We start from the raw sequence: 17,524 nt of genomic DNA on the forward strand, positions 1-17,524 counted from the left end.
GTGCAGATGCAATTTGGAACATAACTACGAGAAGATTATGCAGTAAGGATTAATCTTTACTTCTATACTAATATAATAAAGCGTAAACAAACACTACTTTGTGGCGTAGGATGTCAATCACAGCACATTTTTGAATAATTATTTCTTTTAATAAAAAGCCCAACACTTACGACATTATTAAGCTATATAGTTTCACGCTATTAAAATTAGGAGGTAAATAAATTGTAAAAATACTTAATGTGGGAAAGAGACCATAAACTACAAGCTGCCAACATTAAGGAAGCAAGGTTATTATGATAACGGTAATTATGACATTTGCAATTGAGATGACAAATGTATAGAATAAAATGAAGACTTTATAATTTCATACGGATGAAGCCGCACGGGAACAACTAATTCTCATATCATAGCTAAGATAAGTAGATAAGTGGTAGATATAGTCTCAAGGTTGATGCCTAATTTTAGACATTTGCAGTTCTTTGGCTGTACACTGCATGAACCTGTTTTGACAATAACTGTCTTGTATCACAAGAGTTAGTCAAATTGAATGATGTAAACCATCATCGAACTGGTAAGGGTTGATGGCAAGAATAAAACAAAACATTCCGTTAAATATTTTCTATAATGTTCTTATTTAAATACAGTCGGACAAACACATTCATCATGTAAAATTAATAACACAATAGTTTATACTAAAATCGTGGTTATTGTAAACAACCAGTTGGTATTCTTTCGTAGTAATAAAATTCTTTTTACATTCAAACATCCATTTAGTTATATTTAATAAGTAACTAACAAATATCAACTTGCTTTGGTTTATAAATAAAAATTAGTACCTTGTAAAATTCTCTTTTAATAAATATGAATATAATGCATATAAGTTTGTTGTTATAACAATTAACACAACAGAGCTAGCTTTTTTAATATTGTTCCATCGAAAGGCATCGTCAAAGAGCTATGTTAGGTACGAAGGGAATACGTCGTTCACATACGTATCTTCAACTTCTGTGTCCTTTGAATCTGAATCTACTTCGAACTTTATCGTCACGTCATCCAACATATTATGTGAAGTGAATTTTCTAACATCAGAGTTGGGAAGCAACTTATAAAACTGTTTCCTTTTTTCTTCATCCATTATTTCTTTTGATATTGAACTGACGTCATTTTTATCAGCTGTCAGAGCTCGATTTTTAGCACCGACTCTTGAAGGAGAACGTTCAGTAGATTTAGTAATTATTTTCCTTTCAGTTTTTTTTCCACTGCTGTCACCGAGATCATAATCGACCCAGCCGAATTTAGATTTTTTTGTCTGCTTTCCATCGAAAGCTATAATCTTAGGATTGTTAAACTTTTCACGTACCATATGATGGAATTTTCGAGTCGTTCTCAAGGTTGCTTTTGTTCGCGACGGAAGCGTTGGTTGTATATCCACGTCACTGTCTACTCCTAATTTAATTATGTTCGGTGAAAGTTCTTCATTATCATGTTTATTATCGATGTTAAATGATTTGAAACTCTCTACCTCATTTCGATCATAGTTTGCAATTCCAGGTCCAATTTTTACGGATGTTTCTGTATCGGATTCCGCAACATTGTCTTTGAGGAAATCGTATTGAATCATAGGAGTCGTAGTAACAATAGCAGGTGAGGTTGTCGACATCGATTTTAGTTTTGCATTCTTAAGAATATTATTAAAGTTTGATAATCTAAAGCTGTTACTTATCTTCTTAGAAGCATGTAGTAGTTTCTGGAAATCTTCTATTTTATCGTTCCCATCATCTGTCGACTTTGGAAATGTGATTTGATTGTCATCAGAACCAGATGTTTCGTTATTTTCTTTATCCAAGCTGTCCAATCCGTATATATTATCTACATACGAGAATGTCTCAGCGGTTGCTTTTTCCGTTGGCCATGGATATGTTCTTGTTGTGGAACCATCGAGAACTTTTTTCTTAATTGGTTTTATGTCAGGAGCATGTTTAATTGCATCTATTAATAGATCAATTCCATCATTTACTGAAATATAAAGTACAAATTTATGTGTTTGTATAGAAATATAATTGAATTAAAAAAGATAATATCATACCAGGGGCAGTATCCAAGGGGTAGTTCTGCTTGAGTAAATATTCCATAATTGTTAGTAAATACTCGATTGCATCATCATCACCAACTGCACTCCTCTTTCTTCTATTCGTTGTTGCAGAACTTAATTTTTTTGCTAAATTTTTCAGTTTTCTCAGATTATTAATAATGTTCTTTGTAAATGTATCGATAGCGAGGCTCGTAGTGAAGTCGTTATCGTCAAATCTTTCTGGTTTTTTCGATTTCTTCTTCTTTTCAGTATGCGTTAAATTGGATTCTAATTTTGTTAACATGTCGTAAACTTTTTTTATAAACGTATTTTGTAATACATTATAATTGACTAAAACTTTTTTAATCTTCTTAAACCGCTGTTCGGCGATTGCTGTTTTGGAATTAAATTTACCTATTTCGTTTGCTTTTGTGCAGCGCAAAGGTCGTTGTGGTAATCTTTGTTTGTTTGTCACGTTTTTCTTATCAGTCAAAATATAAATTATATCTTGAAGAATATATGAGAACTTTCCGATTGATTTAATAAAAGTTTTAATGCTATCCTTGATGTAATAAAGTTGAAGATGTCTATTCTCTATTTTATTGTGTGTGCCGTTTTTGTTATAATTACTGCTTATGTTAAGTTTACTGCTTAAATTTAAATCGACAGCTTCTATTTTATTATTAATCATTTGTTGCAAAAGTTTCTTGATTATTTTAATAGTTTCCATAACCTTGTACATTTCACCATTTAATTCATTTATTTTGATTTGCAATTTAATCTCGTCGCGAGGATAAATTTTGCAAGTTACGTTTTTCACACAAAAAGTTTCAACTAAATTGTGTTTATCAAATAATTTTAATTTATCATTTGCTATATAAAAGCCGTTCTTGCTTTTAAAAAAGATGTTATTAAATAGACTTCTTAGATTTCCGATGAAATCAAAATTTGATCCGATATTTTTATTTTTCGATACATTTCTTGGTTTTTTGAACACATGTTGTAATATTCCTTTACTATTAAGCATGTTATTTATTAGAGTTAAGTCTTCATTTTCACTTGATTCTTTCGTTCCTTTCTCTTTGACGAGACCGAAATCATCAAAAGTAATTTTATTGTTATCTTTCTGCAAATGCATTTGATTATAATCCAGTGTGTTGTTGATGTTTTCTGAAGTTGTTAAATATTTGATATCTGTTATATTTATGGTTTTAAATTTTTGTTTATCTTTCACATCGCGCCATATCGATAAGTTCAATTCATTAGTACTTGAACATAAGTTTGTACCAGTTAAGTTTTGCGATGTCTTCTTTAAAAGTTGAATGGTTTTATTACCATAAGTGTAATTGTAACTTAGATGTTTAATTTTAACTCCATCGTTATTTTGTAAATCGTACTTTCCTTCTGTAACTACATTATATTTGTAATATTCGTATTCATTCAACTTTATTGGATTCTCATTTTGTTCTTTGTCTTGCGTTAATTTTAAAGAATCGTTGGTATCTATTTTAACTGTTGTTGTAAAATTACCTAAAATAGATTCAATTTTGAGATTAAGAGCCATCACCTTTGAATAAACAATCGCACAACTTATGAGATTGTCGATTGTTTCGCAGCCATTCTATTGTTTAGTTACACAACTAAAAATGATATAGTGTGCGCACCTCCATATAAACATAGCAATCAAAGTGACACAAAACAGTTGTCCGATAGTTTAGGCAAAATTGTCCACACGCTCTTCATGATACTAGAATCATTCTAACATTATAAATGCGAAAGTTTAGATGGATGGACGAATGTTTGTTAGAGTTTGTTGCCTAAACTGCTGAACGGATTTCGATGAAATTTGGTATAGATGTAGAGGATAGTGGAAGAATATATAGGCTACTTGTTTTTTTAATACCACGCGGACGAAGTCACGGTCGAAAGATAGTGTTAAATATTTTGAAAAAGATTGATTACCTTGGTTTACAGTATTTCTCCTGATACGCTTCTTTCTAAGTTCTTCCTTCGTAATTTTGTTCAGCGATAACTTTTTCCTAAATCTTTTTGGACTAGATTTCTTATACATATGTGGGCTTACATAAGTGGTTTGATGTTGATAATTATTTTTTATATCGTGTTGGGGCATTGATCGTTTATGAATGACTTTGTGTTTTGTCGAATTTGTAAAATTTCTTTCGGTCTTGTTAATTATTTTCTGTACCGCAGCCATCGCTTTTTGTACTACTTTGTGGTTTAATCTGACATTAACGTTGTTTTCATTTATGATCTTTTTTATTCTAACACCCTGTATGTCTTTGGACTTTCTTTCAACAAGATCCTTTTGGAATATAACTACATTATCGTCGTGTTTCGGTGAATATGGATATTGATAAGTTGTAGAGAATTCTTGTCGCCAGGACTTCACATTATTGTGGTTTACTTTCATTTTTCTGGCCAGTCTGTGCATTTTAGTCGTACTGTTTTTATTCTGATTGTCCAGATTTGAGTGTATTTCCATTGGAGTCCGTTTGATCGTGTTATTATTATTTTGATAATGTTTTTTCAGTTTTCCTGTAATTTAGATTAAGTTTTGTTAATGTAATTTTTAACTTTTGGAATTGGATACCAAAATTATTAAAACATACTTACTATCAGAGCAGAAACTTAAAATGTGACAGTTCCATAGACCAGATCTCTCGCAGTCGCAGACAGTGCAACCGAGACACCAGTCGTCTGAAAGCAATTAACTCGACCTCTTTCATAGGCAAATAAACTGTAACCATACACTGAAGATAAAAAACAAAAGCGAACATTACGATACTTCAAATTTATAAAAATCTAATTAGTAGAGACAGAATTCCAGAGAATATTTAGTAGAGACGTTCTGTCGAGTAGTAGAGAGAAAACCCTGTCTACTACTCGACAGAATGAAGCATTTTCACAACCAGCAATCAAAGACTATATTTGGCAAAATAAAAGATTATTAATTTCTAGACATGCTGCAAATTGCGTGTCTGTTACATGTTAAAGTGAAAATACACTGTGAAAATTAAGTAACATTGTAATTGATCCTTCGCAAGCCGGAACTCACCGGGCGGGCAGTCGTCACTGAGCGTGGTGCCGAGCGGCTTGCAGCTGTGCGAATTCTTCTTGCTGAAAACTAAACATAGTGCACTGCAACACATATACATACACTCCTATCATCAAAATCGATAATAGATTATTTCAAACGTTTTTTTTATAATTGTGGGAATTAAAGCTGTTTCTAAATCAATAAATGAAAATACAATTTAAAATGCTCTTACAGTTTTTAACTGCATATTTTACTCCGATATTTGCGTCTGGACTTCTCCGATTTCTTCCCGTTCTGTAAATAAACATTCAACACTTATGATTTTACAATAATTTAATTTAATAACCATAATATAGAAGTGGCAAAAACATTTAGAAAGATACTAACGACTGAACATTACTACAGAGGAAGTTTTGTATTCAAGTCTACACAGTATGTTCACAATATCGTCAAACAGGAAAGGCAATGAAAAAGCCGAATCAACAAATGTCGGTAGTTTGAAATCATGGATCATATATCAACATTTCAACGAAAACTGATCATTCATAAAGACAACATCTCATTCAGAATACAATAGCTTTCATACGCTTATAGTAAACAATAAAACAAACCTTTTGTCCGTTCTAATGTAAATCTTGGTATGACATTGAGATTTCGGTCTCAACCAGCAAACAGCAGTATTATTCTTACAGAAGCAAAGTCGACAGATGCCAGAATCCACTTCGTTTGATGACAAATCCTCTTTGTAGTAATACCCGTCGTCAGGACATGTCTCCGTAACATTGATAGAGTAGGTCGCATCTGTATGGAAATCTGTAATTGAAAACAAATCATTTTAAAACACTCTTGCTTTAGAATGATCACTTGCCAAATAACAAACTCGGTAATAGGAACAACTCGAGCGGAGATTCCTGAGGAACCCCCCGAACAAATTAGTCTTAAACGAGGTTTAGGCTAAACGCCTTATGTTCAACCACCTCATGCCCAATGAAATTGTAAATGCCTTCAAGCAATTAGTAATAACTGAGACAAGAAATTGTAAGTCTTTAGATCAGAAATTAACATGATGTTAGTGATGGCAGTTTTATTTGAAGTTTAACTGTATCCATATTAATTAAATTATCTAATTAAATAGTAAATCGTCGTTTCTTCATTAAGTCAAAAATTATTCCGTTGAAAGAAAACGTTCAAAAAATCGCTAACGTGATCAAAATTTTAACAAAATCACACATAAAATAGCTTTCAAAATATGAAGTATTTCTGATATTGTCTTTAGATGTATTTAACTTTGAAACAAGTGAAAGAAATTTAAAACGTATCTTTTAACTTAAAAGAGAAATAAAACACGATTTTGTTACCTATACGGGAGTAGATGACATGCATGAAGATCTTATAATCCACGCTTTTTAAGAACTAAAGAGAGTATGAAACAGAGAAGTAAAGAAGGAAAGAAGAGAGTAACTCACCATTAGCGATCACGTTATGTAAGAGTAGCAGCAGCAACAGCATTCTCAGCAGGCGGCCGGCGACGCATTACGCGACGCGAAACAATGCCGCCAACATCACACGACACTTGTTTGTAAATATCGCGGTAATACACATTCCAGACGCAGAGCTGGATTCAAACCAGTCCTATGAATTTCAAATTGACATATTTCTACTAGTACTAAAAAGCTAGCAATTCATTATCTATAGATTCAGAATTCTATTGATTTTTTCTGCAAAATTACATAAAAAAAATGAAATTCTTCTCTTTCATTCTTAAAGCACGAAGTCGCACATTACATGTTTTAGTTCAATTGCTTATATTGTATAAGCAATATTTACTAAAATATCCAGTTAAATAGAACAGATCCAATATTGGATCCTTGAGGGACACCCTATAAAGACAAAATTGAAATTTGATACACTTCCTGAAAGTTAGAATTTAACAACGAATAAAATTGTCTTTTATCCATAGAATTAAATACTTTATTGAATTAGTACAATTTGGAATGGTTTGAAGAATAGTTTCATAGTTTACTGTATCAAACGCCTTAGATAAATCGGTAAATAAAATTAAACTAATTCAAAGCGAGGTTCTCTAATCGCTTTTGTCAGTCAGATTATTCTTTCTGTAGGCCTATATCGTTTATTTTCAGTCGACCCAAGTCCGGTCCATTTAAAAAACTTACGTTTGCATAAACACTCCTAGTTGTTGCGAAATACGATCTCCCATTGTTGTCGCGTCACGTCGTCGCAATGTACCGTCTGGCGGTCTTCCTGCTGGTGAGCATACAAGGTGAGACTTCCTTTGCTATCCGTAACCTCAACTATAGCGTAAACCTCACTCGTGAACTGTGACGTCATACCGACACGTGCCCATGTTTTGATTGTGCTCTCATAATAAAGATATGTTCGTAGTTCTTTTGTTTGCACCTGAAACAACATTCTTAGTGATGGCTTCAAAATTTTCACCAAAAAAAACATCTCTTAGGAATTATATTACAACTCTATACAAACATCTTAAGAAGCTTAAGAATTCAATAGATGGAAGGTAACTTAGGCTTGCAACTTGAAATGTCCACTTCAGTCTCTAGAGCCAATGGATAAAACGATTTTTAAAAGCGAGATTTTAATTCTATATATATATATCAAATCAATTATTCTAAGTTATTTGGGTGTTTTTCTGTTTATGACGTATGTCATCACATATTTTGGAATCAGCAAACTTATGCGGGCTACGGTGTATCCGAAAAAGTTATGCATCATTGATTGCAACAATGAAGATTGATTTGTTTTGAAAATAAAGTTCTTAAAACTAAATATTGATTTCAGATACAACAACACAAAATACCGAGACTTTCCGTTATCCAGAAACTGGGCCATTGTTCTACCGCAGATCGACACCATATCAATGTACAATATGTGACGCCTACGACTGCCTTAAAATGGACGACGCGAAATGCGAATACAACAGAGCGATCAAAAGAATGCTTCAAGTTGAGTGTCAAGATAAAGTGGTCACCAATCCTGCGATGAAAGCTGAAGTAGACGAGTTGCTATTTGATTTAACCATAAAAGGTCTGTTGGAATAATATGCTAGTTACATCATCTTCTGCCAATATATGTCTACTGCTGGATACTCTTCTAAGAGTAGACACAAATAGCAATCAGTTAGAGTGGAACTGTTGTACGATTGTCCATTGTTTCGCAGCAAATTCAACTGTTTAGTTGCGCAACTAAAATCGAGTAGTGTACACCTCCATATAAGCTTATAGGAATCAAAGCGAGACCAAAGAGTTGTGCGATATTTTAATCAAAGATGTGTACGCGCTGTTAAGATCAGAGCTTTGATCTTATATTCATGGTCGCTGTTTTGCGCATCTCTCAGTTTTCATGCTGAGAAAAATAAACAATTCAGTTAATTTACGTTTCATTAAACAAAAGTCATATAATATAGTAAATTGTATCGTAGAATAGTTAACACTCAGCTTTATTCATTGACCATCCCGCTGCGTAACATTTGATTGTATCTTCAAACAATAGAATATTATCTTAATTCATAAACTGATGTTAGTTCGCAGAGTTACGTGACTATAACATAAAGAGTTACCACGAATATTCGTGAAAATGTTTGCAAACTACCGGGGGTAAGACCACCAACAAATCTATCGATATAACGATAGATTATTTTAGTGGTCTTCTACAAAATATATCGATCACGTTACGAATACGTTCTCGCAAATGTCACGCAATTATTCATGATAGACATCAGGTCTTTTTAAAACTCTTTGTTAATATCTTTTAGGTAGTTAAGTTTGATGAAATGTTTAATGGTATTAAAATTCGAATAGATAATAGTTTGATGGATTTCAGAATCTCGCGCGACCCGTCAATGTGTACCGGACATATCGAGCTACACGAATTGCAACAAACGTAAGAACAGACATATTTTTAATGGTGTTTTATAGCTAGTAAATACTAGCTCTTCCCATGCCATTTTCTCACCCATCACCCTACAACCATTCGTTTTAATTATTAACATTCATTTTGTAGTTCATTAGCTTACCTATTTTGTTGATAAACCCCAATCCAATAAACCATTTTTAAATGAAAATAATCACAGTTTTCTTTATCTAGATAATCTGTGTCTCGGCTGCACGCGGTGCTCTTGCTCTGCTGCAGGCAACTGGGAGTGCAGGAGATGGCAGCAGTGCCGGCAACAGACTCCTCTGGATGTAGACCATCATCTGCTGGTCGAACTCATGGAATACATTGACGACTGTAAGGGCTATTAAACTTTGTATTCTAAAGTAACAAAAGTGGACAAGTTTTAAGATTAACATAAAATTAAAAAAATTAAAAGTATACAAACATAGAAATATAAAAGGCAATAAAGTATCTAATAAATCTGTAAGAAAATATACTGACTCTTTTCAGAGCTGTGTCAAAATATTACTTCAATCTTTTTTTCCAGCCACGAGATATATCAGAGCTAAAAGAAAACGTTCAATACATACAAATGTATTACAGAAGTTAACTGAGAAGGAAGAAAATTTTACATCGCAAGAAATATCTTCAATAATAAACGGATTTAACAACACCAACGTCAAAGAAGCTGAGAGTAATAATGATTTGAATACAGCTGATGTTGAGAGGGATGACGTCACCGATTTTTTTGAATTAATGAGTCAGTTTGATATTAGTTTTTATATGACGAAAATTTGTCTACGAAATTTTTCTCTTTTTCATTCACAATACAGTGTCTTTCTTTGACACAATTTATCAACCGCTTTAAACTAAATGTACTTGTAGCTTACCCAATATTAGAAATTTTAAACATCTTGAATAACTATAAAACACTATTAAAAGTATAATAAAAATAAAAAGTTCGTGTTTAAATTTCAGACGCCACTGAAAAAAATGAATCCCTTGACCAAACAGATTTGGACTTCGATGAATTGTTCCCGGAGTATTATAACTTGAGTATTAAAGATGCAGCTAAACTGCTTCTGCCAATGCTGAAGAATCATTCTGAAGATTTATTGGACGCAGATTATATCGACATCCCTGAAGAGAACGTAACAAAAATGGATAAAGGAAACATTGAAAAGATTTTAGGTACCTTTTTTTTAATTAAACAATAATAATATCATAACACGTAATGAATACGAAATAAAATTTAATGTGGCAATAAAAATTGTGTTAATCTTTTTTCAGATTTTAATTTAGACTCAAATCCGAAAGGAACTCCGGCAACGCGTGAAGTTTACGATCTATTGGAAAGTCAATCGGTGCGTGTTGTAAAAAGACAAATTAATAATATAACCAAAAGTTTACGCAATAAAGTATTATTAGATAATTCTAAACGATCAATACAGGATCTTACAGATAATGTGTTGCATCCACTTTTAAAATTTATTGACACAAAACGCAAGGAACTAACAGAATTAGAGAACATGAGAGAATATTTGCAGGACTATATAAGAATGTACATAAGAAATGAAACGTTTTTAAAAATAAATAAGACTCTATTAGAAAATTTAACAAAGACTTATGTAGCTTTTTACAAAATGGAAATTTTACCGGAAATTCAAAAGACTTCAATTCAAAGTAAACTATTAACTTTAGACGATTACGAAAGTAAATTAGAAAAAGACATTTACGAAGTAATCAATGACATTGTTGGTATACAAGAGCACACAAATTATAAAGATCTACCTGAAAACTTAAACATATTAATTCAAGCTATGAAATATTATATTCATAAACAAGGTAAAGTGCATGTCATGAAAGAGTTTCAGAAAATCAATGAGAATAATATGAACATGTACAAGAAATTTATCGAAGAAAATTCCAATGAATTTGCCGTGTCTACTGCTCCTAGTGTAATAAAACAAATACTGATAGTAATAGACAAAGAAATGCCACGATCTAATGCTTTAGCACCTTTGTCTAGAGGAGCTAAGAGAATATTAAATCGTATTGTAAATTACGATTTTACTGAAAAGTACAATTTTAAAAATCATAGCATACTTAAGCCTCAGTACAATATGGCAAATGAATTAAAAGATGTTGGCATCAAATGGTATAAGATGACGAGAGGCATTGCGTCCTGTCAATTATCAGATCGACTCTATAGCATGAAGTTGCTGCATTTAGAAATATCTAAAGACATCGCCAAAATTAATGATGCTTTGACTTTTATAGAAAATTTAAAGACAAGACGGTTTATGTCATTCGATAAAGACACTAGCGAACGGTACGCCTCAAGAATCGGCGAAGACATTAAAATCGTATACGTTAAAATTCAAGATATTTTAAAACAACAAAACGAGAACAATTTTAGAAAGTCTGTCCCAATGACTGTAACAACACGAAAACCTAAATCGAAAAAGAAATCATTCTTACAACAAGTGAAAAAGATACTGAAAGAATCGAAGAAAGAATTCAGTACGATTTTTAAAAATAATGTCAAAGATGATGCAAACCAAATGCAAAATGTTAAATGGCAAAAGGACGCAAAAGACAATTTAAACAGAATTAAAAGATCGAATACTGCATTCAACAAAGCATTAAGACGTATGAAAAATATAATACCTGATTATTTAAAAAGAAAATTTAACGGGGCTAAAAACTTTAAAGCTGTTACAAAAAAACTGTAAACATATGGTTTTTATTAATAAAAAACGAACAGCGACATCCGGAACATCAAAGGAAGTAGAATAAATTTAATTACAAATAACAAAGATAGTTATAAATAAAACAACAAACATTAACTTAGTATTTTTATTAAATCATACAAAATGTCTATTTACAAAACTCATAAATTCATTTCTTTCAATACATTTAATTGTTTTAACAAGCCTTCTGAAGCTACAAATTTCACGTCGTTTCTTGAATTTTCCACGTTAACATGCGGCATCGGGTAAACAGCATCTTTAACAAAATTAAGGTACTGTGGAGACGACCCTCGTGAAACCAATTTTAGTCCCTTTCCCGTCTACCTTTTTCTTTAAGAGAAAGATGGATGGGAAAGTGGATTTGACGGTGGAGGAGACGCATAAAATGGGGAAATATCCTCTTTATGTGCTTCTCCTCCTCCGTCGGTTAAGGGTAAGCAACGCATCTGCAATTGCGGTTGTCTATGGGCAGCGGTCGCTTCGCCATTTTGGCGGATTTAGGTGGCCGCTTGCTCGTTGGCCACCTTTTTGTATATAAAAAAAAATTACATAAATTCCATTTCCATTCCATTCCATTCTCATCCCTCATCCATACTCCTACCCTCACATAAAACTACGACACATATAAATGCGAAAGTTTAGATGGATGTTTGTTAGAGTTTGTAGCCTAAACTGCTGAACGGATCTCGATGTATTTTGACATGGATGTAGAAGATAGTCTTGAAGAACACATAGACTACTTACTTTTGTTGTTTTGTGATTCCACGCGGAGGAATCACGGGCGAAAGCTAGTTTATAAGACTAGAAATTACCTTTGAAATTATTCTTCGGAATGAATTCATTTGCATCCGTTGCAGTATTTGTTATAAAAACTGAAAATAATTGTTTAGCTAAATTATAATTTCCACTGTCCAATTGAGTTCTGATCCTTTTTGCCAAATTATAATTTATATCTAGATTAGATTTAATTCCTTTTGCTTCTTTAATCCGTATGAACAATTCAACACGATTCTTTATCAACTGGCTTATTATTTGGTTTCTTGTTAATTTAAAAACATTAGAATCATGATCAACATCTTGGATTTTCATTGATTTATAATTCGATTGACCTTTACTACTAAATTTATTCTCAACAGTATGTGAAGACTTCATTGTATCTATAAATTTGTTATTACTCAATACTTTTCCTGTGTTATATTGAACAAATTTTTGTTCTCCAAATCGACCGTGTGTTGGACTTTCTAACACGTTGTCATCTGGATTATGCATCGCTTGCTTGTATATATTTTCTACTCTAAAATTACTGAGATCTTCACGATGTTTTTTCTTATATGTCTTCAGTTTGTCTGATATTCTTTTATTCAAATTAGTACTTAATACTGCGCTATCTACAAATTTCTTAATAACAAACTCCTCGTCTGCAGGCAGTTCAATGTAACTTTTAATAAACGATTTGATAATTTCTAAAGCATTTACAATTTGTAGAGCACTAGCTTGGATTACTTTTAACAATATTAAATGACTTGAAATCGGTACATTTGCTAAACTTACGTATTCTTTATAAGAATTTGATGACATGTCAACGTTTTCTATTATTTGTTTAATCTCGTCGAAAGATTTAAGTTCGCTGTTATAAATTCTTCGTGATTTTTTGCTTTGTTTATTTAAATTTTTTATAACTCTCTCCCATACTTTTGTAGATCCTGGCAAAGTAGAATATTCCTTTCTGCGTGAGACAGAACCTCCTACAAGGTTATTTTTAAGTGATTCAAATAGAAGAGTTATGTTATTTAAATTTGGCATTTTAGTTATGTCCTTAGCTTCACTTTTAGCCGAATTAAACAAATTGTATAAACATGGTAGAATATTTACAATATCTTTATTCTCCTTTAAGAACATTCCGCTTTGATTTTGCAACTCTTTGAGATCATTGAATATTGCACTCATATGTGTTTTTAATTTTTGTTTTGTTAAATTGAATTTTTCGTCTTCGTTTTTGTCAGTGTTTATTTCAAAATTTGCCTCAGTTGTTGTATTTTTTGTTTCTTTCTCCTGTTTTCGTGTATTTTCATTAGAAGAAGGTGATATTAATTCAACAATATCATCCATTGACTTAACGTTTAAAAGTTTAGATATATTATCGTAGGTTTCTCCTTTAATACTTGGCAAATTACTTGTATCTTTTTGTGACATTTCTTGAAATGCACACCTAGGATTCATTTTAAATATATTAAGGTAATCTATTACTAATTTGTCCTTAGACGTTAAATTTAAATTATCACTATTGATCCCCATAATTTGTTTCAATTCTTTTTTAATATCATCTGAGTTTCCGAATAAGTTCATATGCCTTACTTTCGTCGTAATCTTTTTAGCTCTTTTACTCTTTTTAGGTAATAGGAGTTTGGTAATTTTTTCTAAAATATTACCGAATACATTTAATGATTTACTTTCATCTTTACTTAGAATTAAATCTTGTGTGTTATTATCGTTCTGTAGATGCATGCCGTTTCGCAATTTATTTAACTTGTATTCTACATTTTCAAATTTCCTAACTAAATTTAACACATTTTTAATTTTTGATATCGCCTCTACAGGACTATATTCTGTATTATTAACGTGTTCATTTCTAGAATCGTTACTGTTTTTACAATTCGTATGCATTTCTATGACATCTTCCTGATTTCTATTGCTTGAATTACCAAGAATACTCTCCGCAGACGCTAAAGTCTCGCACAATGAAACATTTTTCAATTTCCTATCCTTATCTAAAGCTTTCGAAAGTCTTTCTAAAGCATTTTTAATAAACAATTCTTGTCTCATTGTAAGTGGCTCTTTAAACAGTTCTAATAAATCAGCTAGTTTTTCATGTTTCAATACTTCGGTTTCCATTGATTCGACGCTTGATTCTTTTTCTATTTTCCACAACTTGCTCAATAGATCACCGGCAATGAACGCCATTGCTGTCAAAGTATCATTTTCGGGAGTAAAAGTGATATTTGATACAGGAGCTATTTCCTTATTACCAATTACTTCAGAACCTTTCTTTAGTTCATTAACAACAAGCTGTGACAGATCTTTATCTTTATTTTGTTGTGAATGGTTTCCTATAACTTCGCCTATATTTGGGTTTAGGATTTTAGTTTTTTCTTCATTACGAACTAAAGAATCGATTTTGTTATCAACAATGTGATGATCGAATTCTTTAGGTTGATGAAAATCTATATGTAAATCACTGATGCCGGTAATATTTTTTGTATCCATAACACTTGTTCTTCTCGAGATTTTCGGTACTTTTACACCGTTCACCTGTTTCGCTTGAATTGTACCCGATTCATTAGTGTTCTTTAATGTGTCTGAAAAGTATTTTATATTTAAAATTCTAATAAACATTATTTACAATATAAAATTTTCTTTAAATTACCTTCATTTATTTCATCAACTGTGTTATAAAACTTAACTGTTTTATTTCCATTATCAATGCTTGTATTCTGACTGACGGATCTCTTTACTATCGACACATGTCCTTCGTCCAAATCTTCATAGTTACCTTTACATATAAAAATATTTTCAAGTCTATTACCATATAAAATCAAGTCAACATTGGAGACTTACCTTACTAATGTGCGTACATAAATAAAAAAGTTAATAAAAAAACAAATGTGTTGCAGTGATACTTATATTAAAAAAAAAAGTGCAAAGCAGTGCGTTAAGGTACAGCAATCAAGTAACCTGAAAATAATTCAATTTTTGTCAAAGAGAAGCTTATTAAAGTAAAAATAACGAAGAAGTAGGTTCGGATTGTTTGATTTTTACCTAATAAACGACTTTCCTCATGCTGTTGTTCGGAATCTTTTGGCTCTACTTTACTTCCCATATTAGATAGTTCTGAAACGAAAACTACAATATAAATTACTGCAGTACACGGATTATTACCAACCGTCACCCATCTCTGTCCCCACGTGACGTAAATAAATTTCGTCCGTCCCACCTTCTAGTCCCGCTATGACCAATAATGCGACAGATGGAACCGTTATGCAATAAAATAAGTTTCAACCGTCCCCGCTTCGCAAAAGGTAGGACGAATAAAACTTCTTATTCTCATCTGTTCCCACATGGGGACAAACAGGGTGACGGTTGGGAATAATTCCATTACAGTATTCCAAAGGGAAACTAGGTCGTTCAATTTATACGTTCACATTTAGAGTAGACTGAATGGATTGGGCATTTAAAGGTTGGTTAAACTTCCTGTAACTACGCATCTCTTACCATTAAACAAGACTTCATAGGCATTGCTGATGGTGTCTGCATTTACCACATCCTGATCTCCCGACCCTGGACATTCCTGCACCATTTGGCACTGCCAATTCCCTTCCGCCGAGCACGAGCATTTTGTACAACCAGTGCAAATGTTTGCTGCAATCGGTACATAATTTCAGTGATTCTATCATTTCAATGTAACTAAATAATCAAATCGATTTCGGAGATTCAGGATTATATCCTGTAATTAATTCCCTGATCTTAAATTGTCCATTGGGATTATAGTTTCTATTAGGGAGCACGCCTTTGACTGAACTATCGCACATTTAATCGCGTTTTAATTCCTATGAGCTATGAAAGTGCGCAGATTCTATGTTTAGTTGTGCAACTAAACAGTTGAATTGCCAGCGAAACAATCGACAATCGCACAGTTGTGCGATAGTGGAGACGAAGAAGTGCGCCCGCTCTTTACGCAAGAAAGTAAAATGATTACCTTCAGAACAATCCGTGTATTCTGATAGGAATGGTATACATTCAGTTTCCTCATCTCCCACTGGAATCACAACATTACTTATTATATCTACATCATTTACGGCCGAACATTGAAACGCTATTTGAATATTTACTAGACTCGTAGATAATACAGCCACGCTTAAACAACAAATTCCTTTTAAATTTCGACGACTCTTAGATTGTAAGAGCGCACGAAGCGATCTCAGATTCGTTTCAATATTTTGCCGCTATATTGTCAACTATTGTTTCATTAATTTGAAGCGGTAATACAATTTGTTGGAAATATTACTTACATCTTTAGTTAATGTTTTAAACTGTATGTTCTTACCTTTTGATGACTGATTATTCTGTATCTAGTATTTTTGATTAATTATTCATTTTTAAATGTAATCTAAGTTAGTACTCTGTTATATCTTAACTTTTTTTACTATAGGATTATATTAGGGGGGTTTTCTCATGATTATTAGGTGACTTATAAAATACTTTGTCTCATTAGATAATAATTTAACTTAAGACAAGATAGAAGTACTTAGATTATTAAATAGTCTGTGAGTAACACAAAAACATGTGGAAAAAGTGTATTCTGGTGCAGCTGATAGAAATTTGTGCTTTGTGTTTAAAACGTGCGATTCAGTGCAAAAGTTTCTGATCAAATATTTATTCCCCAAGAATAAAATCACTAAGCCGTTCACAATCAAACAAATCACGTAAAACATAACAAATTATTTTATTAACAAAACACGTATGATTCTATTACAAAAATAACACAAAAACACTGAACATACAACACTTATAATATTCCATATCATTAACATTTGCACAAATCTTCTTTGATTCTTTTATATAAACACATTTTCTTCCTTAACAACAACTCATCTGTCAACATTATCTTCATTATGTTACTTGTCGTTGTTGACAACAAAATCTACATAATCTCCTGTAGGACTTCCAGCTAAT

General features: G+C 32.2%; 4 protein-coding genes across 4 annotated transcripts in view; 1 reads left to right on the forward strand and 3 right to left on the reverse strand.

Moving 5' to 3' along the window:
- Positions 1–801: 801 nt before the first annotated feature.
- LOC106102855 lies at positions 802–3,597 on the reverse strand. The gene is made up of 2 exons (XM_013282450.1): positions 2,087–3,597; positions 802–2,016 (listed from the first exon to the last, which is right to left on the reverse strand). The coding sequence occupies exons 1-2, from the start codon at positions 3,207–3,209 to the stop codon at positions 956–958; spliced, it is 2,184 nt and encodes a 727-aa protein (XP_013137904.1). The 5' UTR covers positions 3,210–3,597; the 3' UTR covers positions 802–955.
- Positions 3,598–3,624: 27 nt separating this feature from the next.
- Positions 3,625–7,494, reverse strand: LOC106102788. The gene is made up of 8 exons (XM_013282371.1): positions 7,304–7,494; positions 6,596–6,761; positions 5,741–5,942; positions 5,362–5,423; positions 5,148–5,216; positions 4,706–4,789; positions 4,034–4,627; positions 3,625–3,638 (listed from the first exon to the last, which is right to left on the reverse strand). The coding sequence occupies exons 2-8, from the start codon at positions 6,636–6,638 to the stop codon at positions 3,625–3,627; spliced, it is 1,068 nt and encodes a 355-aa protein (XP_013137825.1). The 5' UTR covers positions 6,639–6,761; positions 7,304–7,494.
- LOC106102789 lies at positions 7,309–11,835 on the forward strand. Its single transcript, XM_013282372.1, has 8 exons — positions 7,309–7,410; positions 7,947–8,192; positions 8,988–9,047; positions 9,252–9,395; positions 9,589–9,801; positions 10,020–10,232; positions 10,332–11,760; positions 11,829–11,835. The coding sequence occupies exons 1-8, from the start codon at positions 7,371–7,373 to the stop codon at positions 11,833–11,835; spliced, it is 2,352 nt and encodes a 783-aa protein (XP_013137826.1). The 5' UTR covers positions 7,309–7,370.
- A 1,619-nt stretch (positions 11,836–13,454) lies between these two features.
- The window catches only part of LOC106102790, a 5,690-nt gene continuing 1,620 nt past the window's right edge, over positions 13,455–17,524 (reverse strand). The window contains exons 3-9 of the mRNA XM_013282373.1: positions 16,548–16,607; positions 16,064–16,210; positions 15,611–15,682; positions 15,256–15,344; positions 14,497–15,139; positions 14,004–14,211; positions 13,455–13,539 (exon numbers count right to left, since the gene is read on the reverse strand). Coding sequence (XP_013137827.1) covers positions 13,455–13,539; positions 14,004–14,211; positions 14,497–15,139; positions 15,256–15,344; positions 15,611–15,682; positions 16,064–16,210; positions 16,548–16,607 — 1,304 coding nt within the window. The remainder of the gene's footprint in view (positions 13,540–14,003; positions 14,212–14,496; positions 15,140–15,255; positions 15,345–15,610; positions 15,683–16,063; positions 16,211–16,547; positions 16,608–17,524) is intronic.

The sequence above is a fragment of the Papilio polytes genome, unplaced genomic scaffold (genome assembly GCF_000836215.1).
Source record: "Papilio polytes unplaced genomic scaffold, Ppol_1.0 DF823901.1, whole genome shotgun sequence".
NCBI lineage: Eukaryota > Metazoa > Arthropoda > Insecta > Lepidoptera > Papilionidae > Papilio > Papilio polytes.